The 27517-nt window shown below is 43.5% G+C and overlaps 1 protein-coding gene across 7 annotated transcripts in view; it reads right to left on the bottom strand.

Moving 5' to 3' along the window:
• Positions 1-27517, bottom strand: part of TLN2 (talin 2) — a 372445-nt gene that overhangs the window by 69628 nt on the left and 275300 nt on the right. For all 7 annotated transcript variants that reach the window (XM_006127334.5, XM_075897670.2, XM_025186799.3 and 4 more), the window contains 10 exons: positions 25444-25537; positions 19102-19191; positions 17348-17470; positions 14722-14865; positions 14356-14517; positions 10984-11124; positions 9166-9347; positions 7622-7754; positions 5952-6053; positions 992-1162 (listed from right to left, as the gene is read on the bottom strand). In XM_006127334.5, the coding sequence (XP_006127396.3) occupies positions 992-1162; positions 5952-6053; positions 7622-7754; positions 9166-9347; positions 10984-11124; positions 14356-14517; positions 14722-14865; positions 17348-17470; positions 19102-19191; positions 25444-25537 (1342 nt within the window). The remainder of the gene's footprint in view (positions 1-991; positions 1163-5951; positions 6054-7621; positions 7755-9165; positions 9348-10983; positions 11125-14355; positions 14518-14721; positions 14866-17347; positions 17471-19101; positions 19192-25443; positions 25538-27517) is intronic.

Below are 27517 nucleotides of genomic sequence, written 5' to 3'. Positions count from 1 at the left end.
AAAGAACCAAAAAAAAAAAAAAATCTCATGGGGCATACAAATTCCTCTCCAGAATATGGACATTGGGGAAAAAAACACCCCACAACAAGATGTTTCTTGGACTGGAAAACTAAAAGAAATCCTATACATTTCAGTTGCGTTTATTGACCATCACCACTGCAAATAAGGAACAAGAGCCCACTGAATCCTTCTATTGACTTCAATGAGCATTTGCTCATACAAAAAGGAAACCTTTTTGCACCTGACTATCTTTAGATGGTATTAGTGTGCTACCCTGCATGCAAAGTAGCTTTACTTATCCAACTGTTTTCTAGATAAGATATAATTTTATAATATGTTGTTTTAAATCCCTCAGCCCTATCACCATTTGAAAGCCTCAGAGTAGAAAAACAACTTACATGTACCAGTTAGGCAATATCTACAGGGAATATTTCCAAAACTATATGCAGAATGTGCCACTGAAACGCAAACCATTTATGAGGTCTTAATATACTGTTGTATTATAAAAACTTTGCAAAATTGTCAAATACTTAAAAACCCGGCACAAATTCTATTTGCCTGTCCTTTGCTGTGACAATTATGGCAGTAATGAAATAAACCATTGAAAGTTAAAGCAAGGCGAGTATACACTAAAGATGAATACTAATGTATATACAAGGTTTTTTCCAAATCAGATGCAACTAAATCTCTGTGCTCACACATACAATGTTATTCATAAAACTTCACACAGCAGTCAGAATGTGGTTTGCCCTAGCAATCTTGCTGCTAGTACAATTGAAAGGAAAATAATACATTCAATACTTAGGAAAACAACAAACTTGAAAAGGGCTTTTCTGTCAGTCACCATTATGAGAAAATAAAATAACTGGTAATTAACATTCAATTCTATTGCCCACTGATACTTTCTAAATTCCACTCTAACACTGCAGGATTTATTACAGATGACTGTTCCTAATGACCTCTCCCATTTCATTATACACATGTACCATACCTTGGGATTTCCTCCTCCTTCTTTAGCTGCATACAGCATCTGGAGGGCAGATTCTGCTAGCGTCTTTGTCTGGTCCAGGACAGTCATCTGTTGCTGATGATCTAGCATTTTGGATGCCACTCCAACTGCTGCTAAAATCAGGGGTTCAAAGTAACTTGCCAGTTGCGTAACCTAAGACAATAAAGATGATGCTTGGGATACATTTTCTGAGGGAACGCCTCCTCTCTAATTAACATCAACGAGATCGTTAGCTGTTCTTTGAACACAATTTGAATAGCACACCTTCACAGTCCTTCAGAATTGCATAAAATAATTCATTCTAATGTCTTCATAAGCTATTCCATCTCTTCTTCTCCTGTGACGCGACAATATAACAAGGATTTCCTTTCAGATGATCTCAACTTTGAGAGAGACGGGGATATCAGATGCAATTGTTTTCAAAACTGACATGGAAGTCAGACAGTACTTAAGGGCATAAACCAAGACAGTCTCCTCCACCACAAGTGGAAGGACCTGTAATTAAATGCTGGAATTTCTCACTTGGTTGCAGACAACAGAAAACAGAATAGAATGATATTGCACCTGGAATTTCAGAAGAGACGTATCTGATCTCAGATAGACAGTCTGTCTTTTGAACTTTCCAGATATTACTATGTCTATGAAGGAACAAATTTCACTGAAAGACTTATTTAAATTTTAGGATTCAGAAACATACTATATTTTGCTGAAGAACTAATGTTGCTTCAGGTTATAGTCTGTTATTCTATCATGAATAAACAGGTCCATAAGGAAACAAAGTGGCCAAATCACATGCTTATACTCAATAACTTTTCCCCCCGACCCTTTCTTCCCCCCTCAATAAGGGTATGTCTACACTACAGCGTTAATTTGAGTTAACTTAATTCAAAATAGTTAATTCAAATTAAGCTAATTCGAATGAACGCATCTACACACAAAATCTATTTTGAAATAGCACATCCACACTGACTGGATGCTGGATCACATTTAAGGGCAGCTGAAACCGGTTCTGGCAGGGCATCAGGTCAGTAGTTGCTTTGTATGGCTGCTGTGTGAGGCTATCTGAGGCTTGTGCTTAAAGGGAACCCCTGGACAACCGGTTCTCAGCTTTCCCACTTGCTTGCCTACCTCGCTGAGGGACAGCAAAGTGTTTTCCTCTTTGTCTGCTTTGGTTGCTCTCATTTGGGACACCACAGCACTTGGCACCATGGAGCCAGAGCCGCACCTGGGTACTCTGGTGCTCATTCTTAATGTATTGCTGCAAGCCTGGCAGCAATTGCTGGAGGCTGCCTGGCACCATCTGCTGCAGGCCAGACCCCTGGCCCTCCCCCTGACCCCCGGGGGCTGTGGAGGAGCAGCAGCAATGCCCGTGCTCCACTGCATCTGGTGTCTGGACACCAGCAGCGACTGGTGGGACCATGTTGTTCTGGAGCGCTGGGAACCAGCTACCGATCCGTGGGGAACCAGTTCAGCGTGGGGAGATCCACCGTCAGAGCGGTGCTCATGCAGATACGGCAGTCACTGGCCACTGGGCCAGGAGGGGGGGCTGCAAGGAGGAGATGGGCTGCCCCAGGGAAAACGGGGGGGGGCAGGTGGTGTAAGTGCCCTCTCTGGGAGGGTTCGGACTGTCCCAGCCATGCTACAGAACGCCCGCAGTGGCCAGGATTGCAGCGGGGGTGGCTCTTGGGAGTGGGGCAGTGATTTAGATGCCTCCTCACCTGCCTCGACCTCTCCGAGCACAATATGCCGCACGTGGTGGCAGCATGCTGTGTGCTCCACAATTTATGTGAGAGGAAGGGGGAGGCTTTCCTGTCAGGCTGGATGGCAGAGGGTGACCACCTGGCTGGCCAGTATGCACAGCCCTACAGGGCTGCCATTCGGGAGGCCCTCTGGGGGGCTCTCTGCATCCGGGAAGCCCTGCAGGAGAGCTTCCAGGTGGAGGAGGAGTGACGTCCCCTTGGCGTGCTCCACTGGGGCCTTGTGTCTTACATTCCACCTCCACCTCCTTCCTCTTCCCCTCCCTGATGTAAAATAAAAACACCGGTGTTGCCACGAAAAACTCTCTTTATTTAACATCACTAGGGTGGGGAAGGGGAGGAATGAGGGCGGGAGAGGGGAGGGGGGAAACCTGGGAGGAGGGAGCTGGAAGGGGAAGGAAAGAGGAGGAAGGGGGAGGGGAAGCTCAGGGTTGGGGGGTCTTGCCGGCCCTCCTGTCTCCCAGCACTGAGGGTGGGGCAGGAGGAATGGGGGTGTACGGACCCCACCAGGGGGGCACGGACCGTCTGACTCCCCAGGATGCGGTCCAGGGCCTTGTAATGTGGGCAGGTGTCTGGGTCAGCCCCTGGTTGGGAGCCCCTGGCATAGGCCTGCCGCAGCATCTTGATGTTTGTCCGCACCTGCTCCTGGCTGCGCATGTGGCCTCTGGTGGCCAGGCTGGCAGCCATGCGGCTGTAGACGGCCGCATTCCTGTGCCTAGTGTGGAGATCGTGGGCATTGGAGGCCTCTCCCCAAACCTCAATGAGGTCCACAATCTCCACACTAGACCAGGCAGGCACCCGCCTTTTGCGGCCCCTGGCAGGCTCCTGGGAGCTGCCAGCCTGGTCCTGGGGAGCGGCGGAGGGCTGGGTGGCAGCGGGTTGCTGGCTCATGCTGTGCCAGGTGCATGGTCTGCTGGCTGGGTGCTGGTAGGCTTGCAACTGGCACTGTGGCCAGAATCTGCCCCTTTAAGGGCTCCGGGATTGGGGGGGAGCAGATGAGTTTTCCTGGTTGTGCCCAGAGTGGCCACCAGGGCTCCCTGGGAAGGGCTGGAGGCCGCATATTTCGAATTAAGTGTCTACACAGCACTTATTTCGAATTAGCTATTTCAAATTTGGCGTTACTCCTCATAGAATGAGGTTTACCAAATTCGTATTAAGCACTCCGCTATTTCAAACTAATTTCAAAATAGCGGTTTGCATGTATAGATGCTATTAAAGTTAATTCGAAATAACGGCTGTTATTTCGAATTAACTTTTCAGTGTAGACATACCCTAACTTTTCCTCCGACACTTTTTCCCCCTGACTTTTTTTTTTTTTTTTTTTTTTCTTTTTTGGCTTAACAAAAAATCCTTGGTGTTCCTCAGAAAAAAAATTATTGTTTGGCGTTCCTCGGTCTTAAGTTTAAGAAACACTGGTCTATAAAGAACCACCACATATGGTTAAGAGGATGGACAGGACCAGTTAATAATCACACATCTTTACCATTTAGAGCAGCAATAGTCAGCCCGTGGCTCTCTAACATGTCTCCTATGACTCTTTGGAGCACATGATAGCAAAATGCTGTGATTTAATCATTAATTGATCAGGAAGCTTTTACTATCTTATTAACCAACTGCAGTTGATAAAATAATAATACTTTGTCAGTCATTTTGCTGTGAGAATTTTATAAATCTGCATCTAAAAACCTAAATACTTCTCTGATCTCGTTCATATTATATACAGCTCATATTATATGAGCTAGGGCTGCCAAATTTGGTATTCAGTTTCCTCTTCTCCTAACTTAAAGCAAAGTCTTGGTTTGGTTGTGCCAGGACAACCAGAAGCCCTGGGGAAAGGATTGTTTTCCATAACATTCAAAGGCAGGGGCTGCTGTTCAGAGCGATGCAATATGGGAGTAGCCACTGGAGGCAGCGACCCTACAAGGGACAGCTAGCCCGCAGAGTGTCCACTGGCACTGGGGCAGATGTACCACCAAGGAAGTGGCCAGCAGGGCTCGAGAGCCACCATCTTGCCTGCCAGCACACCAAGTTAGGGGCCTCCTGCCCAAACCCTTTCCCCACTCCCGGTTGGAGGCGTCTGGGGGGAGAGAACAGGTCCCTGACAGCTGAGGGGGCGTCTAGGGGGTGCAAGTAAAAGCCTCTGACGGGTTGGGAAGGGCCTGGGTAGAGATAGAACAGGCCCCTGGTGGGAGTGAACAGATCCCTGGTAGTTGGGGAGTCCTGGGGGGTGGAGGGGAGAGGAGAAAACAAGCAGGGGACTCCCTGCCCTGAGACCCTTCTTATCCACAACCCTCACTCGCACACACCCTGCCCCTACACCCCAAGGCCATGCTCTGAAGGACCTGGGCAATGAAGGGTAAGTCTGTTAGTATATATACACAAATCAGAGATCTCCTAGAGGGCCAATAATGTCACTAAAGACAGTGTTTAAAAAAAGGGGCTGCTGTTCTTGTGTTTTTTTATTTCAAATTTCTGAGAAACAAAAAAACTGGTGTACGACTTTATCCAATTCCTTGCCTGCCAGAGTTTTAGTGTTTGCCAGAGTGTGATTTCAAGAAGCCACTCTCTTTTGGGGGCCAGAGGGGCTGAGTCACCTTTTAATGACTCCATTTCCCAAGGATCTGCATATTTGACACATTAATCTAAAAAGAAACACTTCTGCAATTAAGCAAGTATTAATGCAACAGACAGAGGTCTTCAATACATAAATAAGACATTTTTAGTAAATCCTAGAACAGGAAAAGCGCTCAATACCCACAACATTAAGGAACATTTTAAAAAGCATCATCCAAATCCAAGATGAAAACAATGCAAAGAACATTTGTTTATGACATAATTACTGAATACAGCACTTAAAACATATAAAGAACCCCTAACAATTCAGAATTAACTCCAAAACTTAGTCCTCAATTAACCCTCATGTGGCCAGGAATTGAAGGTCTTGTATCAAAGCAGCCAGAGGACAGCGAGTAATCTTGCATGTCCTCTTCTATGCAATAATTAGGCATATAGGTTCAAACAATTTTTGCCTCTGATTTAAATTTTCTGTCTTCAGGAATACAAGATCTTTCCCCCACCCCATATTTCTTTGTCCTTATTTAAATGTAACAGGAATAAGCTTGCAACACACTGCAGCAGCTACCATTGTCTCATTAATGACACTCAATAGAGGACCACATAAGTACCTTGTGTCCCAGCTGAGCTGCCTCTCCTCGGGCTGCTGTTGCTATGGGATCAATAAGATGCCCAATTTCCTGAACAACTGATGTCAACTGTTCCTGTAAAGCCTAACAGAGAGAGAGACTGTCAGTTCTTTCCACAGCAACTCATTCAGTGAGCCACACCATTTCACAAGATACCCTCGTGCCAGCTGAACTGCAAAGAACCCTGTCAAACCACATTCCGCAATATAAAGAGCAGATGCAAACGAGTAAGTTTTATTTACATGCTTGTCCATCTCTCCACATTGATACTCCCCTCTTGCAGAATGCCCTGGCAGAGGCTGTTTGCTGCATGAAGAAGATAAAAAGGCTGCTTCTAGCTCTGGCTCTCAGTGCCTGTTCCGGCTTTCGCTTCTAGCTCCAGTGGAAACATAACAAGTGATGCTATTGTTGCCTCTGATTTAATGACATTAGAATGCTCAGAAAATCACCAGGACTGTTGTCCTAAACATGAGTCAGCACTTTCAAGGCCACAGTGCTGCACAGAGAGGAATATTTTAATCGTGGACTCCACACATTGATATGAAAGGGAATGGAAAAATAGGAGAAAGGACTGATCTCCAAAAATACGGTTGTGGAGACATAAGGAGAAAGAAGGACCTGGTGTCAGAAATGACAACACTAGAACTATTTCCTTCTAGGTCAAAGGCAGTTCATGCCTTGAGAACCAGGATTTAGCTCATCTTGCAAAAAAACCAAGAAATCAAACAGCATTTTTATGATTTGCTTTATTTACATAATGCTTTAAATAAGGTTTGGAAGCTTAAGCAGTGCTTATTTAAACTTCTACCACTTACGAAGGTGCAAAGCAGGATGGACATTTTTAACAAAAGGAAAGAGAAATGAAGTTTTTCTAAAAAGAAACTTTTGTGATAACTTTGTGCGCTTTTATTTCTCATGAGCCACTGCAGGAAGACTAAAGTTTTAGTGGTGTATCTAGCATTGCTGCTTAGCTTGAAATTGAACAATCCCTTGCACGTGTAAATTTAAAAGAGAAGCATTTCATATCAATTTCATGAAATCTGGAAGTAAATGTAAAGCTATTTTGTGTAGGAGACAGGAATAATGACAACCTTTATTATTAATGATGGACTTTTATTTGGATATGAAATGGATCACTCAGAGGGCTCACTATGTTAGGAGTATATGTTAGTAGTGTTTCCCTCACAAATATGTTGAACACTTGCAATGTGGAATGCTTATCTTGGGACTGTGCTGTCTGCTTTCCAATTAAGTGAAATGCCAGAATTTGATCAATGAATATATTTGATTAAGGGAAAAAAAGGAAATATAAAAAACAATGCCCCTCAGGCCTGCTGTGAGGAGATGCTAAATCGCATCTAGTCATTCACCCTTAATCCATGTCGCATCAAATTTTATTTTGCCTCAATGTCTTCCCTATCATGGAGTCCTATGAACACCACCATTAAACATCCCAGATTAGTCCAGAAATCAATCTGTGGATTTGCTATAAAAGTCTTCTAATGGGAAGATTTCTCTCCTGAGGGCAGTCTGGATTGCCTCCACATACAGTACTTCCTAGTTCCAATGTTTTCCTTCTGATATGAAGAAAAGCAAAAACACAACAAGTAGGAGTGCTTAATTTCACTCAGTTACGATGTAGTCTGTCTTACCTCAACTGAGATGTCGTCTCTTGTGGCCAAGTTCTGACTGACTGCTGCAAGGGAAGCTTGTTCAATATCTCTAATACATCTATTGATTCCATCAATGGAGTAATCACATTCTCTCTGGCCCGGGGCTTTGTCCCTGAAGCAAAAAAAAGATATGGGTAATTTAAGGTTGAAGAAGAGCCTCCCTCATGAATCCCCACAAAATGCATTTCATTAATAGACAATACACGAAGCAAATGGGGCAGCAAGACAGAGAACTAGGCTTGGCTTGTTGTACCAAGAAGGGTTTAAAACACATAGTCAAGATGTTCTGGATGTTTTGTGGTATGTTAGCTCTAAGGATCTGGCAAGAGGAGAGAGCCTTTAAGGAAGCAGAACCATGACATTCTCTCAGGTGAGTAAGTAGCTGTACTAGCCACTTTAAAGAAGTACCCTCGAAAGCTGGTCATAGCAGAGGATTTAAGAAAAGCAACTGAGATAGATGAACAAAGTCTACCAGCCACTGCTGAATATAGGTGAGAAATCAATCAATAGTCCCATGAAGAACTCACTGGGTATTAGTTATATTTTACTCTCAAACAAAAATTCATCTGTGGGGGCTTTAATCTAGACTGACAGTTTGTGGTTGAAGTGTAAAATCATGAAAAGACAATATTACTTTAGATACAAATACAAAACTACCAATGTACAGTTTATTCACTCACTACTCACTTCCACTGAAAGTCAGGATATATCATGTAATCCCTCTTTTTGTGTGTGTGTTTAAGTTTACATACAAAAAAGGTTTATTGATTCTTCTAAAATTTAGGTGCATGCACACACAGATGCAAAAACAATCTTATAAACTAATCAGAAAAAAATTGTAGTAGAGAACAAACACTGAAGTTACTTTGGTCCTGATAAAGCTAAGCAATTCAGCATGTGCTTTGCTGAATCAGAACCCTAGACATCCTATTTGACCTGCCTAAAATTATAGGCAATATGCAGGGAATGTTTTTCACATTCTGAATATTATTAAGTATGTTTTACATATATTCTGATTTACATAGGCCAACAGTATTTTCTGCTCTCTTTGCTTTAAACTGAATAAAAAGAGTAACTTGGCAAAACCCCCACTTTCTAGAGCTATACGATCATCAGTGACGTTTACACACAAAGTATAAACCGAGAGATCTTGTGTACCATAGAATGCAATCAATAGTTGTCAAACAGACAAAGGCACACACTGCTAAGGAATTAAATTGTATTTTCAAGCTTCTAAGAATGAATAAAACAATAGCAGGCAATAGAGAAAGATTAACTCTTATCACAGCTCCCTCTGTCCTTTCAGCTGTCCATGACTTCCTATTCAGATATATAGCAAAGGAAACATTTGCTGTATAGCAAGCAAATAGTGCACAAGTCCTTGTGCATGGTTTTCATCAGTGAAATGACAATGGCAGCATGGGCCACTTGCTACTTCCATTTCATTCCACATTGCCAGATAAGGTGCTGAGGTATTATGTCATGAGAGTGGAAGACAAAAAAAGTTAGGACAGAAAACGTACCTAATGGACGTGATCAGACTCTTAATTGAATCTGAAACCGTATGCGAATGCCCAGCGAGTACAGACCAGGTAGGTGGGTCTTTGGGATTGATGGCTAGCGAACGAGCAGTTTTGATCAACAGAGCTGAGCTTTCCAGCATCGTCTTGGCAGAAATCAGAATTGGCTCCTGTGCTCGGGATCCCTGTGATCAAAAGAGCAACAAGACACACGTTCAAGGAACAGAATTAGACTCTTCTTCAAAATAAGTGGCAAACGCTTGGACTGCTTGCATGCTAACAAAGATGTACTGAGGGAGGACTAAACATAACACTCACAGTAGCAGGAAATGCAGAACATTTGTAAGTCACCCTTAGAGTCTGTCAACTCATTTTGCTCCTGAAGAGCTAGTTTTATTTATGGCATGAGAGTGCCATCAAGAAATGAATCATTATGTAATATTAGACAGGGAGAAATCACTGCAGTAAATTCACTGTAGAAAGAAAAAAAATCCAGCTAATTTTCTCTTTGTTGTACTTAAGCAGACAGCTTTTAGATTAGCAAAGGGGATACATTTAAGTGAAAAGAGGAGAAGCCTGAGACTCTTGCCCAAATAGAGAACCAGTGGGCATAATTAAGCAGCATGATAACTAGTTGCAACAATTATGAGATGGAGGCAAATGTGACATTTCAACAGATTAAATAAATGTGGACTAAAATATTGTAATTCAGTCACAAAATTTGCATTTAATATCCTAAGTGACTGCTAGCAAGCTAGAAACACCAACTCTGTCAGGCCTGGAGGGGACAGATCCTAAGCATATCAATTACATTATGTCCCACAACATGTGGATCCAGATAGGCACAGTTGCTGAATTTTCTGTTTCTGCTGTCTTCAGCTTGAGATGAGGCCACTGAAACAGGAGTCAACAGTTCGTAAATCAGCTCTGAATACATCTGCAGTGCTCTGTTACAATGGGAACTTTGATAGTTTTGAATGAGCTTTAGCACTCTAAAATTCCATGAATTTCCTACCTGCATGTTAGACTGTTTTCTTTTGTGAAACCCATTCCCCACAAAAAGCTACTTCTTGTCAACACCACTTTTTCTAGAATCTGGATAACTGAGACATAAGCCATTCAATGAAGCCTAGTGATAACTTCCTTTTAAATTGCCTTTGAAACACAGCAGACATACGACTTCCTTGGATAGCAAGAACTACCTGACAACGCGCAAGTCATGAGTACTATGTTAAGAGCTAGTAGCAAGAGATAAAAGGGTACCATCACAGCATCACCAGGCTTGTATCACCGGTGTGAAATTCAAGGCCAGTGGTTAACTGATAAAGAGTATACCCTTCAAGAGGTCCATACGAAGGAACTCAAGGAATGCAGCCTGGCAGATCGGATCAGCCCTTCAGCTGGGGCAGATATTTAAAACAGGAAAGGGCTTTTGTTGCAGGCTATTGGCTGCACAGGGAATGTGGGAAAGACTGTTTCATGTATCTGTGCTGCAAGCAATTCTCAAAGGAAAAGAAGCAATCTTGAATACTGAACTGGCCAAGTAAGAAAAACAAAGGATTAGCCACTCTTTTCACTGACAGTGTAAATCACTTGTTACTTTAAATTCATGAAAATGTTCCTGAAAGGGGATCATAGGTCTTGATCCTGCAATGAGTTCTGCATATCCACATGGAACTCTATGAAGGATCAAGTTCTTCAAAAGTTTTCTTGGTTACAAAAGTGTAACTCTACATTTTACCTTTGATAATAAAGCTATCATGAGGGAAGGAGGACACATCAAGTGCTTATTCTATGATAACAATACAACTCTCTTCCTACCTCCATGCTGATTTGGGCTGGTACACTGACAAACTCTGGATTGGAAGCAAATGCTGTCAGATTTTCCACAGCTTCAATCAAAGGTGCAGTTGCAATTCTACACTTGTTGCGGTTATCTTCAGAGAAATCACCATCCAGGGCCTGGCAAAGAGCACGGCAATTAGTTACGTGAACCTGGCACCTCTTGAGGGTAGTGGCACAAGAGCCCGTTTGTAAAGGCTCAGAAGGATTACATACCGAAAAAAGATGGTTTAATTCTCTGTAACTTTCAAAACACTTATAACATTTGAGATTTGCAAATAGATTTGAATGCTCCTTCAGACATTAGAGATGTTAAATTGCATTTAATCAGCTAATTGAGTAGTCAATGGAATTTCCATCAATTACTCGATTAGTCGATAAGGTGGGAAACTGCAGAGTCGCAGTGGCCCGGGAGCTAACCCAGCTGCGGAACAGGTAAGCACCCGATATTTTTGCCTCCTGTCCGGTAAAAAAATTCAGAAAATACCGGACATCTAAAATGTCCAGTATTTTTTTATTTTTTTCCTGGCCAGGCGGTGAAAATGTCGGGTGCTTACCTGTTCCGCAGGAGAGCTATCTGGCCCGGAGCAGCTGCCTTTTACATTTAAAGAGCATTAAATACATTTACAAAGCAGAGGCACAGCATGTGGGACCAGGCACAAGACAGGAATCAGCTGATTCCCAGCTCGTGTCTGATCCCCCTGCTACACTTCTACCCCCCCTGCCTCCCAGTGGAGACAGTGCTGGGGAGAACCGGCTTTTAAGCCAGCTCCCCCTAACACCGGCTCCTGCTCCCTCCTCTTGCTGCCTTTTTCTGACAGAGGCAGCAAAAGGGGAAGGGAGAAGCGACTAGTTGAGTCACTACTCAACTACCTAATAAGCATATGTTTATCAGGTAGTCAACTAGTAGGGTTGCCAGGTGTCTGGTATTGACCCGGACAGTCCGGTATTTTCACCCCCTGCCCGGTAAAAAAATTCAGAAAATACCAGACACCTAAAATGTCCAATATTTTTTTATTTTTTTCCCGGCCAGGCGGTGAAAATATCAGGTGCTCACCTGTTCTGCAGGAGAGCTATCTGGCCCAGAGCAGGAAAAAAAGGGCCATGCTGTCTCGGGGTCTTTTTTTTTTTCTTTTTTGCTCAATAACTTTGGTCCGCATCCCCCCTTTTTTTCCCCCTCAACAGAATTTTTTCCCCGGTGTTTTTTTGGGGGGCAGGAGAGGGGAGGGAGAGGAGTTCAGGATTTTTGGTTAAACCATCTGGCAACCCTATTGACTAGTTGCTTACATCCATACCAAACACAAAGATAATCTTTGACTTAACACTTTGGAAAAAAGAAATAAATTTTAACACAGTATGTTTCTTTACTTGTTCATATGATTATTGACCCCAAGCCCAAAGCAGCTGTGCTGAGACAAAGGGCAGGAAAAAGCTTAAAATAACTGCACTCTAGTGACAGTCCATAAATCATGTTTTAATACCTCAAGTCCACAGTTGCTAACAAGTCGATCCTTTTCTTGGTGACTAAAACCTCTAAGCCAGATATTCATCTTCACAGGTGTTATTGACTCATTTTCACATAAGTGAACCCATCTCCTTCATAATCTCAGAGGAAATAGCCCAATATGAAAGCAGCTTCAGTATAAAATCATAATAGAATAACCTCCACACCATCCCTGCAGGCTCAGAATTCTTCCTCTCCCTACCTAGCACCTTCTGCCATCAGCTGAACACAGTGGTTTTACATTTTGGCAACAAGCCAGCTAAAGGCTTACTGAGAGATTGAGATTCATGGTTCCCATGTTTCTCACAAGCTTCATTCCTTCTCATGAGAAACCACTTTCTACCAGAATTTGGGGAGGTATTTAGAAAACAAATGGTTGACATTTAACAAAAGTTAAGCATTATTTTTAACTTGAAACAAGCTAGTCTGTCTCAATTTTGAAAGTGGCGTCCCCATATACAACCCCAATCCAGACAACTAATAGCTAGAGCTGCAGAGGTTACCTGTTTTACATGCAGCAAGAACATTTATGCCTGGCCAACCCTTGAAATTTATACCAGTATAACTGCTATGATATAGAACTGATATGATATAGAAATGATACGTACATGTATTTGTACAAGAGTACAAACACCTTAAAGTAAGCATAGCTGATATGCTCTAGGAATTATTTTGGGAAGTTGTATGGCCTACACTATATAGGAGGTCAGACCAAATTATCACAAAGGTCCTTTCTGGCCTTAAAACTACACATTTAGTCTCTCCTTTTTAAAGCTGCCCAATGCTTCCCATTACAAGACCCTGATTTCAGTTGCTTGTAACTTTGCCAAACTTTAACTATTTAGTGTAAAACTTCCCATCCAGTTCTTTTATTAAAAAAACCCCACAGAAAATGTAGAAAATTATATACATACAACTATCTTAAAAGAGCATTTTTTGTGTTATGCAGGCAAGCTGTCAAACGTTAAGAGATGCATAAAATTAAGATAGCCTGTGCAATCTTAATTAGTCTCCCATGTGATACAGTCTTGAATTCCATAACGACATACCGTTTTTTTTTTTTTAGTATCCAGCCTGTGCACAAGCTGGATTTGCTCTGTGGATCTATCGGGGTTGTGCAGCAAAGAAAGTGATTGTCTACAGTATCCCTGATATATTTTCTGGGTGTTGCGAATATAAATTAACGTTGTCTGATTGTGAAGCACTCAAATATAGTGATGAGCACTGCAGAAAAGCTGCTGGACACATTAATAATTCTATCTTCAAAGCAGCAGTTGAATAATGTAAAGAAAGTCTGGACCACACGTAGGATAGGGAGGATACAACAATATTGAACAGCTGCTCATTAAGTATGCACCATCCATTGATGTACTCAATGAGGAGACCCGCCGACAGGGTGGGAGGGGAAAGGGGACAGCAGCCCCAGACCCCAGCAATTCTAAAGGGACTCAGGGTCCCCCTGGGCCCTTTAGAATCTCCACCGGAGGGCTACACAGTGCACTCTGTTGCAGCTCTAAGGGCCAGCGGGAAGGTAGGGGTTCACTGAGCCATATGGGCTGTGTGGGGGCTGGTTGCCCTGGTCCCACCCATCCATACAGGCTCTTTACTGCATTCACACGAAGGAGGCTTGTACCACTTGAGCTATGCCAGTACAGTGAAGTGTTCAGCTTTCCAAGTTTATTTAAGGTATGCCTATACAGTGTTTTGCATAATGGGGTTGAGGTCCATGACAAGTCCTAATGAATGACAATATTTTAAGAAGTGTACTGCTAAGAGAAAGAAGATACTCTTAAAAAGGTGCTCTTCTGTTTCAGCAGAGCTGAAGAAAAATGAAAGAGAACATGTACCTTGATAGTTTTCACCAGGTTGGCGGTGCTGTTTGCAACTTCCTTAGCTGATTGCACGAAATGTCTCTTGGCAACAGGGTTGGCTGTCTTCGATGAAGCAATACGACAAGCGTTACACAAAGCAGAAGTATGCTTGGCCACTATTGTGGCAGCTGACAAAACCTGAGAAGACAGATGACACGAAAGAGGTGTGGAACCAGGCAAAGGAACAAGGTAGTAATGCCATTTTAATTCTAAACAAACCATGATTCAGACCCTTTCTGTGTCCCAAAGCTGAGTATTTGCCTTCATGAACTGTCAAAGCAAACAGATGGGTCCCAATACATCTCTAACAAGGTCTCCTCGCAACGCTCTGGAATGAGTTACCTGCGAAGGGCTACTAGCTGGGTCCACTAGATTTTGGCATGCCATCTGGATCGCCTGATTGGCCCTGGCAAACTGGATAGGATCAACAAGGCCCTGGTGACCAGCTTGACTGTTAGGGTCTGAGATGCCAACCAGGTAAGCAGCCTAGAAAGGGAACAGGAAATAAAATGCAAATTCAAAGATGGTTGAATGAGCCAGCCAAATGTTGATTGACCAGGGTAGCCACGCTGTAGTTAGGAGTCAATAGCAAAGCTGCTATGAATAAATGCCTAGCAATGAGCCCGGAGGAGGATGGAAAAGCTGGTGTCACTGTAATATGATTTGTGAAATCTCATTAGTCTAAACAAAACTGCTCAGCAAAATCCAAAGGGTGAAGATACTTCATTATCCAATAAGCATCCAAGGAGAATTGATTTATCCCTAGAGAAGCCAGGTAAGAACTCTGATGCTGACTGTTCAAGGTAACTTTCATCCACTCACAGCAGCCAGATTTTGAGGGTTCCAGTATTTTGTTCGGGTTTGAACAAACCCTTCAGTTCCCTACACATTGCCTTTTCATGCCTCGAAACAAAAAACCTATCCTCTTCAATACACAACATAGCAACCATGTGTAAAATGACACATTTTACTCATGCCGTGAAAGAGACACTTGGTTTGTAGAGCTGATCATTGGGCCCAGGAAGCCTGATGCTGCAGGCCACACCCCACGTAAATACATATAATGGTCAGTACTAATCTCAGTTTTTATTTAAACAATGATTCTACCCTTCTCACCATAGAGATCAGGATTTTTTATAGAGGCAAAGCTATGTTTGGAAGTTACTTTCTGATTTTCCTTACAGAGCGTAAAATTTTCACATGCCATCACCTCCCTCAACAAATCAACCCAGGGCTTTAATTGTGGGACCAGAAAGCTCACATTCACAGATTATTTAGGGTTTTTTTTGCGGGGGAGGGAGTGGCAGAGCAAGTTGCAGTTGCAAGGGATGGTCCCTCGTAGAGAGCTCCTCCACGGAGAAGGCAATATTGCTTTTCGCCACAAGGGGGAGCAGCCGAGTAACTCGGGAAGCAGGCTGGTCTGAAGTACAGGAAGTCCCCAATTTACGGAACAGGTTGTGTTCCTAAAGTTCATTTGTAGGTCAGCTCTTTAGAACTTGGAACATATTTTCACACAAAATAATGTTATAAATGGTCGTTAGGTTCACAGGCTAGCCCACAAAAGCCTATTTAATCCATAATGTGTATTTGCAATAAAAAATAATAGAAATCGTTTTTTCATTTAACCTTGAATGCTGCTTGAAGAATGGCAGTTTAATTAGAAACAAATGAGGAGGTAGGTGTAAATTCCCTTGGCTGCCCCTTTGGCTCTGCGCTGGCTCATGCAGCCAGTCTTATCCTCTAGCCAGCAAGCAACATGAGAACCGGCAGGTGGATTCCAGAGGAGCAGGGGTGCAGCCAGTGGCTGGAGAGAAGTGGCAGGTTTCCCCTTCAAAGTGCTGCTTCTCTCCAGCCACTGTGACCACTCTCTGCTCCACTAGAGTTCTCTGGCCAGCATTATGCTACTTGCCACCACCTACGTGCCTTGCCTGCTCTCCTGAGGCTGCGTCTTAACGTCCACCCACTTCTTCCTATCCCTGTTCTCTGGCTCTGCTTCCTCCAGAGAGGACCTAGTTAACTTGAAACTGAAAACACCTGCTAGACCTATTAGCAGAACACTGAACCTATCAAAGTGCCATTTAGGTGGTAATGAAGCAATTGAACAGGCATTTGCCAACCCCACATATACACTGTCAGTTTCTGAATTTACTGAGTTAGGTATTTTTAAAGAAAATTTTAAACTAAGGTTCTGTAAACTCACGAGTGTGTTGCTGAGGATAATAAAATCACATCTCTAAAAAAAAAAAAACTCACCACCTGCATCTTCCAGTTGCTGTTGGGGATAGGAGCACCAGAACGTCCCTGAAGGTGAGCTTTTGTATGTTCGTAAGTCAGATGTTTGTAACTCGGGGGGTGCCTGTACACAGTGTTAGCAGCCTGATCCAACTATATTAATGACACCTCTGAACATTGCAACAGTTTAAGCTTCTTAGATACTGAGAAAATATCCAGACAGTTGTAATAGGTCTACGACATACATTTACCATAATCTCTTTTCCTGTGCGAAAAGCGAAAGAGATTATGTGTAGTTTGAAGATATGGACGGAATATTAGAAATGACCCCAGAATGCTTTCTTTGTGCTTAATACACAAAGCACAAATCACTCAGCTTCAAAGGAACTCAGGTTTCTCTGTGCTTCCTTCTCTAAATTAGTTCTGAGGGGGCAAGATCTTGGGGACTATGCATAGAATTGGGAGGTAGAAACACAAATGCATGGCATGACTCTGACACTCACTTCCTCTATAACCTTGGGAAACTCATTTAACCTCCCTGTCTCATTCTCCCTCCAAAGAGGCATAATATTGCTTTCGTCACCTTACAATATTGCCTTATTAGTTAATGTCTGTCCCAACAATACAACTATTTTGATTCTTTGGTCAACACAAATGAAATATTCACGCACACAAGATACAGCTGTACAGAAACAGACTCATATTTGTTTTATGGGCTTCCTGATCAAATGTTTACCTGAGCTGCAGCTTCTGTGAGACCACAAAGAGCTTTGGAAGCAACTCCAACACATTCTCCAAAGACCAGAAGATCCCCAATCTTGGCATTCTGGGAAATGCCTGCCATTGATTCTCCAAGGACCTTAACAATTGAAACAGAGTAAATTATTCCCTCAGTTTACTTCACTCTACATGGGAGTGTTTCCCAAACTTTCCTGAACAGCACAAAGGAGCAGAGGTAACAACTCAGCACAGCCTCTTCACCTGCTCCCAAATGCTTCCTGAAACATTGCAGAAAAGGCATTTGCAGCTTGACATATAGGAAATATCCCAATATTGGAATGCCTGTTAAATCTAACTGTTTGTCTCACTGAAGCCTGCCTTACTGAAACTATTTCACTCGGAGGGTGGTGAAGCACTGGAATGGGTTACCTAGGGAAGTAGTGGAGTCTCCATCCCTAGAGGTGTTTAAGTCTCGGCTTGACAAAGCCCTGGTCGGGTTGATTTAATTGGGATTGGTCCTGCCTTGGGCAGGGGGCTGGACTTGACGACCTCCTAAGGTCTCTTCCAGCTCTATGGTTCTATGATTCTACTAGGTTTGTTTTTAGCTTGCAATATCTTTGGTATAGCACCAAAGCAAATTAATTCATGCTCTAGTGCATTAGGCAGCCTCTTTTTCTTTCATATTCTGAAGACTTTGGGACAATTCTAATGTATCACATCCAAGATCAAAATGAAGATGCAATAAGACTTTCAGTCAAGGATTTCCAGTGCATGGTTAAGATTTTCACTGTAAAATACTTTTGCGGTAATGTAGTAGTAACTTTAAACACAGAATTTTTGATAATGGCAGATACAGTGAAAAATTAATTTCAATTCAAACCTCAGTTTGAAACAAGTTTTGTTCCACAGGCAAAGCTAGTCAATTAACAGCTTTTGTGTGTATAACTGAAGCTATATGATTTTTTCTAGTTTAGGCACAGGACACAAAATGGTTAAAAATAACCCCAGATTTTACAGTACTTGTTGGTATTAGGGATATAAATCGACTACTGATAAGCCTTGACTACTCGCTTCCCTACCCCTTGCTGTCTCTATTTCAGAGGCAGTAAAGAGGGGGGAGCTGGTAGGGGGAGCGGGGAAGAGCTGGCTCAAAAGTTGGTTCCTCCCTCTACCATCTCCATATGGCGGGGGGAGAGTGGCAGGGGAGGAAGCAGTGCAGAGGGGCACCCAATGCAAGCTGGGATTGTCAGGTCCCAGACAGCTGCAGCTCTGCTTTTTAAATGTAGAGCGGCTCTTACTACATTTAAAAGGAAAAGCCACAGTGGTCCTAGAGCAAGTGCGAACGGGGACTCCTCAGTCCCCGCTTGCACTGCCCCTGGGAGCTAATCCCCTTAAAACTAACTGAATAGTCGATGGAAATTTCATTGACTACTTGATTAGCTTATTAACTGCTACTTAACATCCCTAGCTGATATCCTGAGGTATTTAGATTGTTAGGTCAGTTAGATCTCAGACAACATCATGGCAACCACATGATCTTAAATGCAATCAGCACAATAGGTCTTCAGATGATCAAAAAAATCCAAACATAAAGATTGCTTACACGAGCCTCAAAAGAAGTTTTACCATGGAATTTAATAAGAATACAGAAAACAATTTTTCCCAGAAGCAGACATTCTTTTTTCAATCTATTTTATTATCATGCAGACACCTCTTTTGACTAGAAATTGTTTAACACATCCACATATGGAAGCAGAAGAACAGAATTACCTTGGAGTTTTCCATAACACCCTCAATACAATCGAAGTATGAGAGGTCGCTTACGGGTTCATTGGGGTTATCCAGCATTCCCTTAACTGTCTGAAAAAAAGGAGAGCAGCTTCAATTACTACAATTAGTTATACCATGGATCTGAGTCACACAAATACACCACCACCAGTGGACATATCTGCACCCTACTTCCTTTATCACCAGATAAAGAACATGAATTCCACACACAACATGATTTCCAGTCCATGAATATTTTAGAAGCTGACTATTTGTAACTTTTCTCTCTGTCATCGTATCATCAACTGGCAACCCTTCTCTGGAACTCAGAGCCTGCCTGGGAATAAAAAAAATAATTCAAGAAGCTGCCACCTCTTGTTACTTATTGCATGGAGACACAAGCAGCCACCAGATTAAATATAAGTACACTCTCTGCTTGCATTTTTCCACCCTCCAAGCACCTTTACTTCTGCCAAATGCTATGTGAAAATACTTAAGATGCAAGTAGAATTATGTAAGAGTTGCCCTGTGCCTGGCGTGAACCTGGACCTTGAGAGAACTGTACAATTATCCAAGAAGGAAGCTACAGGTTGAACTTCTCTAATCCAGAGCTCTGTCGTCCAGAAACATGTGTCATCCAGAGTCCCATGAAGTTCCATGAAGTTCGTTTACAGTCACCAGTCCTGGCTCTCAGTGTTCTGTGATGTTACTTAGCTCTACTTTACCCCTAAATGTCCTCTAACAGCACAAAAAAACCAGCAAGCAAATGGTCTGGTAGCACTTTATAACAAAACATGTAGATGGTATCATGAGCTTTTGTGGGTACAGCCCACTTCTTCAGATGACCGGAGTTATCACTAGGGCTGTGTCCAGACTCAAGGGTTTTTTCGAAAAAAGTAGCCTTTTTTCGAAAAAACTTCACTTGCGTCTAGACTACAGCCGCGTTCTTTTGAAATTAAATCGAAAGAACGCGGCTTTTCTTTCGACGGCGGTAAACCTAATTTCACGAGGAAGAACGCCTTTTTTCAGAAGTGCTCTTTCGAAAAAAGGCGTTCTTGCATGCAAACAGGGCGTTTTCAAAAGAGAGCATCCAGACTGCCTGGGTGCTTTCTTTCGAAAAAGCGGCTTGCTTTTTCTAAAGTACTGGTTGCAGTCTAGACACTCTTTTTCGAAAGAGGCTTGCAATCTAGACATAGCCTAGGAGATAAGAAAACTCGAATAGAAGAAGGGAAAAGGGGGAGGAGGGAAGAGAAAGATGCTCTGTCACCCACCCACCCCTACCTCTATACATAAAGTATCAGGAGAAAGGGTGCTAAACCTGAGTAGATAAAGATCAAAGTCAGTGGATAGATTGGTAAGGCAGGAAGGATACCATTCAGAAAGATGTTAGTCATAACTCCGGTCATCTGAAGAAGTGGGCTGTGCCCACGAAAGCTCATGATACCATCTACATGTTTTATTACTCAATAAAGTGCTACCAGACCATTTGCTTGCTTTTTTTCTGTAACAGACTAACTCGGCTACCCCCTGAAGCTCTCTAACAGCACAGTAAGCCACGGAAGTGTTGGTAATACTGCTAAACAATATTGACCTCCCATGGTCCAGAAAATTCTTTTGTTCGGAACCAGTCAGGTCCTGAGTGTTCCAGACTAGGGAGGTTCAACCTGTACTTCATATATTACAAAAGACAAATCCATGTATCTGGATAAAAAATTTCTCACAACTCAACAAATGAGTCTCCTCTTTTGCTGGAATTGTTTTCTTTTTTAAGAACATGTAACCCTGTGGCCACTCAAACTCATCTCATCTGAGAAAGTGGGTTTTGCCCACAAGGCTGTCAGGTGCCACAGGAATACTTGTTTTTAAAGTTAGAGACTGACATGGCTACTCCTCTGTGTTTTTTAAAGATGATTTTCATGTTTAACGTTTAAAATAGAAGTTGAATTACTGCCTGATGAGCTACTCTTAGGCTACGTCTACATTGGCATGATCTTGCGCAAATACTCTTTAACGAAAGAGTTCTTGCGTTAAAGTAGTTGCGCAAGAGAGCGTCTACACTGGCATGTGCCTTTGCGCAAGAGATGTGCTTTTGCACAAGAGCATCTGTGCCAATGTAGACACTCTCTTGTGCAAGAAAGCTCCAATGGCCATTTTAGCCATCGGGCTTTCTTGCGCAAGAAATTCATGTTGCCTGTCTACACTGGTGTCTTGCGCAAGAACAGTTGCGCAAGAGGGCTTATTCCTGAGCGGGAGCATCATAGTTCTTGCGCAAGAAGCCCTGATTTCACACATTAGAATGTCAGTGTTCTCGCGCAAGAACTCCCTGCCAGTGTAGACAGGCAGCACGTTTTTGCGCAAAAGTGGCCGCTTTGGCGCAAGATCGTGCCAATGTAGACACGGCCTTATAGTTTTCCCAACATGAGTGAAATCAGGAAGTATAGAAAGTTAGTGAGAAGCTACTTAAAATGGTTCCTTTCCTCGTAACTGCTGTTCTTCGAGATGTGTGGCTTATGTCTGTTCCACCTAGGTGTGAACGTGCTGCATATACGAGTTCTGGTAGTTTTTTATCCTCAGCATTTATCCTGGATGTTGAGCCAGGAGGGGAGCCCCCTGGAGTGGCACCACTATATTGGCCCATCTATACCTCTGCTGGCCCTCCACCCCCTTAGTTCCTTCTCGCCAGACATTCCAATGAAGGGGAGGTAGGTGGGATTTGGAATGGATATAAGCAACACATCTCAAAGAATAACAATTACAAGGTAATTAACCGTTTTTTCTTCTTCAACAATTACAAGGTAAGAAACTTCTTGCTTATGTCCATTTCACCTAGGTGATTCCCCAGCTGTACCCACGCGGAGGGGTCGGAACCTAGAAAGAAATAGATTGCAACACAGCTCTGCCAATGGCTGCATCTTCTCGAAAGAGATCTTCCTCTCTGCGCCTTCTTGGAAATCCTCGGTGCCGCGGGGTGGGCCAGTTTAAATACCAGCTACCCTCATGGACCAGCTGTCTGTTGCCCCACGCTGCTGCCTCTGATACAGGGGTGGCAGCAGCCCCTGTCCGGGGTGGGGAGGGGAGGCTTAGTTCCTGGACCTGGCGTGAGCCAAAACTGAGCCAGATTGCCTGCCTGCCTACCCCCTGATAACACTTTAAATGCAGAGCCACAGCAGGGTAGGTCCCAGACCTGTCGCAAGCTGGGACTGAGCTGTGCTGCTGGCCAGCCTCCTAAAAAAATGTACTGGCGTGAGGAGGGGGTGCATGGAATCTATAGCATTAACCTATAAGCTTTTGCTTACAGGTTAATTGACTATACTATTACATCCCTACTCCAGGGGATTCCTTGGCTGGTCCAATGGATACTGCGAAGGGTAAAAAGCTTCTGGGACTCATGCACGTGGCGTGCACACATCTCGATGGAATGGACATATGCAAGCACTCAAAGAAGAACTGAAAGATTTTCAGCATGATTTTTTTCAGCAAAGAAAATCTGGAAAAGAATTGAAATGTGAGATCTTTATCAGAGATGAACTCTAAAGCAATATTTTGAAGCTGAGTCATGTCTTGAAACAACCTTTAAGTTATGGTCAAGATAATTTCCTTTAAGTACTTTGCTGCCAATATCTTACTCTATAAAAAAGGCAATGTTAACAGGAAAGCTCTTCTGCCAGCAGTTCAGCTGTTGCTTCCTGTCCCTCTCTTTCTCTTTTCCCTACAGTACTTTAGTACTCGGCTCCAGCCCTACAGAGCAATTTATTGAGTAACAGATCATGTTCTCTCCACAGTTGCTCTGCTCCAGAGCCAGGGGCTGTAAGACTCCCTGTACAGATAACAGGAAGGAGAGAAACCCCCAGCCCACAAAACAACCAAAAACCAACCAAACACAAAAACCCACCCCAACGATTGACAATTGAAATGCAACTGCTATTGCTAAAACCCCTCTCATCTGTTCCTTGCGCTGAAGCGCTGGGAGTGATTTGCCACATCCAGCTGCCTCGGGAGAGTTAAACAAGGTCCCCCCACTCCTAGGAAAGCAGAAAATGTGTGCGTCTTCACTGTACCGGTCCACAGGCAGGCCCCAGGGTATGTGGACACTGTACTTAAGTCACCAATGAAACACACGAGTAGTACAAAAGCTGTATTTTCCAGGTATTTTAGGAAGCCCAGAGGAGGCTAGAAGGAGAAACTGGTGTATGAGGTGGGGAAAAAGGCAGGTGATGAGGAAAGACCGTTATAACTTAATAACGAAAGCGAAATGGGTAACATGTACCGATGCTGACTTCCCCCAAAGTTGATGGGCACTCCTACAAGTTTTTTTTATAGGTTTACACAGGTCTGGCTTCAGACCCAGCTACTGCCTCAGTTTCCCCTCCTACCCAAGATAATCTGACTTTACACTCCAGGGGCTTTCCTGCTAATTCTCTCCTTTTCAAGAGTCTGCTTTATTAACAAAGTTCAAAACACCACAAAATCTTCCCCACAGCTTTCCTCAGACAAAAGTCATTTCAATTGGCAATTGGCTTCAGCGCTCACATAGCTTTTCCTCTAGGCTCTTTCCAGCCCTTTGTCAGAGCTGCCCCTTCCTCAAAGCTCTCTTGCCAGGCTCACAGCCCTTGGCAGCTCTATTAGCTGAGGATTCCCTCTCAGCAGGCTCTGTATAGGTCTCTGGAGAGTTGTCACTTTATCTTCTCAATTTGGTTCTATTTTATATGGAAGAAGCTATAAGTCAATCTCATTTCGAGTTTGATTTTTTACTAATATGATCAAATCCCACAGAAATGGATAACTAACAGTAGTGGGTAGAACAACGAATAGTCTTGCAGCAGCTTGGAGATTGACAAAACATGTAGATGGTATCATGAATGGAGTTATTAAAGGTCCAGTTTCTAAATAAACAGGGGATGGGGTGCAGAAGGGGGGAAAAAAGGGGGAAGACGTAGTCAATTAGAGTGTCCATGCTGCATGAAGCTGATAGAGAAGATGCTAATTGTTTTTAAGTATCCATTGTTTGATTTTTTTATGTCATTGGGATGTGTGAAATGTAGTAGGTTGTGCCCACAAAAGCTCATGATACCACCTATATGTTTGGTTAGTCTCTAAGGTGCTTCAAGACCATCTGTTGTTGTTTTATAGAGAGGCAGCAGAGTAGGGTGGCAGCAATCCCTGTTTGTGGGGGATTTGAGCTCAATAGATAGAGGCAGCAGCGTGGGAAGCGGGGGGAAGTGGCACCATGGAGCTGGTGCTGGGGGAACTGGCTTTTAAACCAGCTCCTACCAGCACCAGCTCCTACCTGTTCCCCCCTTGTTGTCTCTGTAGGAGGCAGCAAGGGTGGTGGGCAGGCGGGTTTGTGGAGCCAGCACACACGGGGAGTCTACTTGAAAGCCAGCTTCCTATGCGCATTGGCTCCAGCCTGTCCCCCTCACATTCTATGCTGCTGCCTCTCTATCAGAAGCAGCAGCACGGGAGTGTAAGGGGGGAGGTGGATCCAGTGCTCGTGGGGAGCCTGCTTAAAGCCTGCTTCTCATGGGCACCCGCTCCCGCTCCCCCCCTTGCTCCCTCCAATACAAAGGTAACAAGGGGGAAAGGTGGATGCATGTATTCTACAGGATTAACCAGTAAGCCCAGGCTTATCAGTTAATCGCGTAGTCAACTACACATTGACATCCTAGTGTAAACCTGCCTCTCCACATCCTCTGAATGTGACTTTTGTGAGTGCACCCTTCAAATTACTACAGTGAAGACTGGCATATTTATAGTCCCATATACAACACCTCTGTCGTGTGAGGTAAAATGTAAATTCCCATTAGCCAATTCAGCAGAAGTTGCACTAAGTTTGTCTCCACTAGAAAGCTCTTTACGTATTTCATACACAACTACAGGTTGAACCTCTCTAGTCCGGCACTCTCTGGTCCAGCAATATCTGTAGTCCAGCATGATTTTAGCTAGCTGGACGTCCACTTATCACAGGTGTGGTCAAGTTTCTCTCAGTTCCATAAAGTTTGTTTACAGCCACCAGTCCTGGTTCTCAGTGTCCTGTGCTGTTATTTAGCTCAAATTTACCCCTACATCTCTTCTAAGAGGCCAGGAAGCAGTGGAAGTGTCGGTACTGCTGAGACACAATATTGACCTCCTGTGGTCCAGCAAATTCTCTGGGTCAGCACTGGTCTGGCCCTGAGGGTGCTGGACTAGAGAGGTTCCACCTGTACAGGAAAACAAATTCTGCCACAGATATTAAGTGGTGAGACAATGACACAGCAGCTACTCAGACAGGGTAAAAATCCCATAAAGCCTGACCATCATCTTTGCCACAGGAAGGTTCACCCCTGGCAACTCCAAGCTTGAGAATACCTCCAATTCTCGGAGAGCATTGTCACATTCCTTTTGCCCAGGCGCCTGTTGGGTGCACAGAGTGATGAGCTGATTAATACTCTCCGTCACAGCTCTGAGGAGGGGGGAAAAAAAAAGAGACAATGTTGAAAACTGACCAACATCCCTTATTCCTGATTTTTATTTATCTCTACACTATGAAAAGCAGTTTCAAGCCCGGGAACAGAAAACTGTTTATCCAGTAGCCAGTATATCTGTCTTCTACTATTCGATGGTACCCCACCAGCATGGATCCATCACAATGTGCACAGTACTGTACCTATCCTTGGAAACTCTAGAGGAAAACTAGCATAGAAAGACTAAAGAATGGATTTGTGAATACAAAAGAGCGAGAAACGTTAGTACGATTGTACGCTGAGGAATGGTATGTTTTAGAGTTACCCTGAGTATGACAGTCACGTGTAATTTGCATTTTTCCAGTTTTGTTTTGTCCTGTGTTAGTGGCTCATTTATAGAAACTAGCAAAGGTTTGATCAGCCCTTTTAGATTTCACAACATACTCCACATCATTCAGAGGAACAGTTTGGATTGTACAGTAGCTATACACAAAGATTTTCGTAATATTGGTGATTCTTAACACTGTGAAAAAATACAGTGGCTTCCATTTGATGATCTGCCACAACACAAGTGACATGTGCCTACAATTTTTTCTTTAATGAGGATTTCTTAAATTCAGTGCTCAGAGATGGGTAGCAGTAACTTAGTTTAATCCTGTGGAATACAACGTCATAGTGGGACAAGAAGAACATCTTAGCTCTGAGCTAAAATGGTACAAGAGCCCCCTGGAAACTGCAACAATTGCTTACATGGATAATGACAGGAAAATGGAGGGTTACTCACCTGGCGCAGTAGCTAAGGTTGTCCCTGTGGGTGCTCCATGTTAGGTGTGTCAGCACCTTCTGTTTATAGTCAGAGATTTGTAGCAATGGTACCCTACATGGCGGCACATGGGTGGTACCCACCTCACACCAGCACGAATGGTTAAGTGCCACATACCATCAACTGGCCCTTTGTTCCTTCTCTACCCTGGATAGCCATATATTGATCCAAAGCAGAAGAGTGGAGGAAAGGTTGTGGAACACTCATAGAGACAACCATCTTGAAGAACCTGTTACTGCACCAGGTGAGTAGTCTCCTCCTCTTCTCTGAGAAATGCCCCTACTCTTCAATGACTAGGGAGCAGTATCTTGTTGTGGAAGGTGGGGCTTCATGAACTGTTTTTGGGCCACAGATAATACGGACCGTTCAAACTACGCGTCTGTTGAGGAGTGTTGTTCATTGGTAAATATGTGAATTGAGGTCTAGATAGCTTGCTCTGCAAATGCCTGTAATGGGAACACTGTTAAGCAAGGTCCATGACGTGAAAATGGCTCTGGCTGAGTGCAAGCCAACTGCATGGAGAGCTGGAACATTGTTCAGTTTGTAGCAAATTTGGATAAACTGTGAAATCCACACAGTGAGTTTGGATATTGCTTCTCCTTTGGATTGTTCAGCGGTAGATAGGAAGAGGTGTAATACGTCTTTGTTCTGGGTTGCCTGGGAGTGTGCGTAGCACCATGTTGAAGTCCTACATACTCATGGGTTGTTTTACTGGTGGAAAGGTGTTATTTAGTCCTTTCTAGAAACCGTGAGTAGCTGGGTGTGTGAAAGTAGTGTATCAGTCACTCTGTCATGCCATGTGGGACAGCTGCTAGAAACACCTTGATGGAGCTGTTAGCAAGTCTTTATTGTTCAAGATGTAGTCCAGCACTCTGGGCAGAAAAGCAGAAGGAGGTGACAGGCACTGGGTTATACACCAATTGTGGAAGTGATTCCATTTGTGGTCATATATTTTGTGCGTACTGGCTTTCCGGCTATCGATAAATATTTGTTTGACCTCCTTGGAGCAATGTAGCTCAAGTCCTGCTAACCCTGAAGAGCCAAGTTTTTGGCTGGAGGACTGTGATGCATGGAGGAAGGAGCCTTCCTGTATCCTGGGTGAGGAAGTGAGGAATTTGTGGTAGAAGTACCAAGTGCTAATTGAGTTAGATAAGGA

Source organism: Pelodiscus sinensis, chromosome 14, assembly GCF_052426305.1.
Source record: "Pelodiscus sinensis isolate ZL-2025 chromosome 14, ASM5242630v1, whole genome shotgun sequence".
NCBI lineage: Eukaryota > Metazoa > Chordata > Testudines > Trionychidae > Pelodiscus > Pelodiscus sinensis.
The sequence above is the reverse complement of the archived record's forward strand: the minus strand, read 5'-3'. Positions and strand labels throughout refer to the sequence as shown.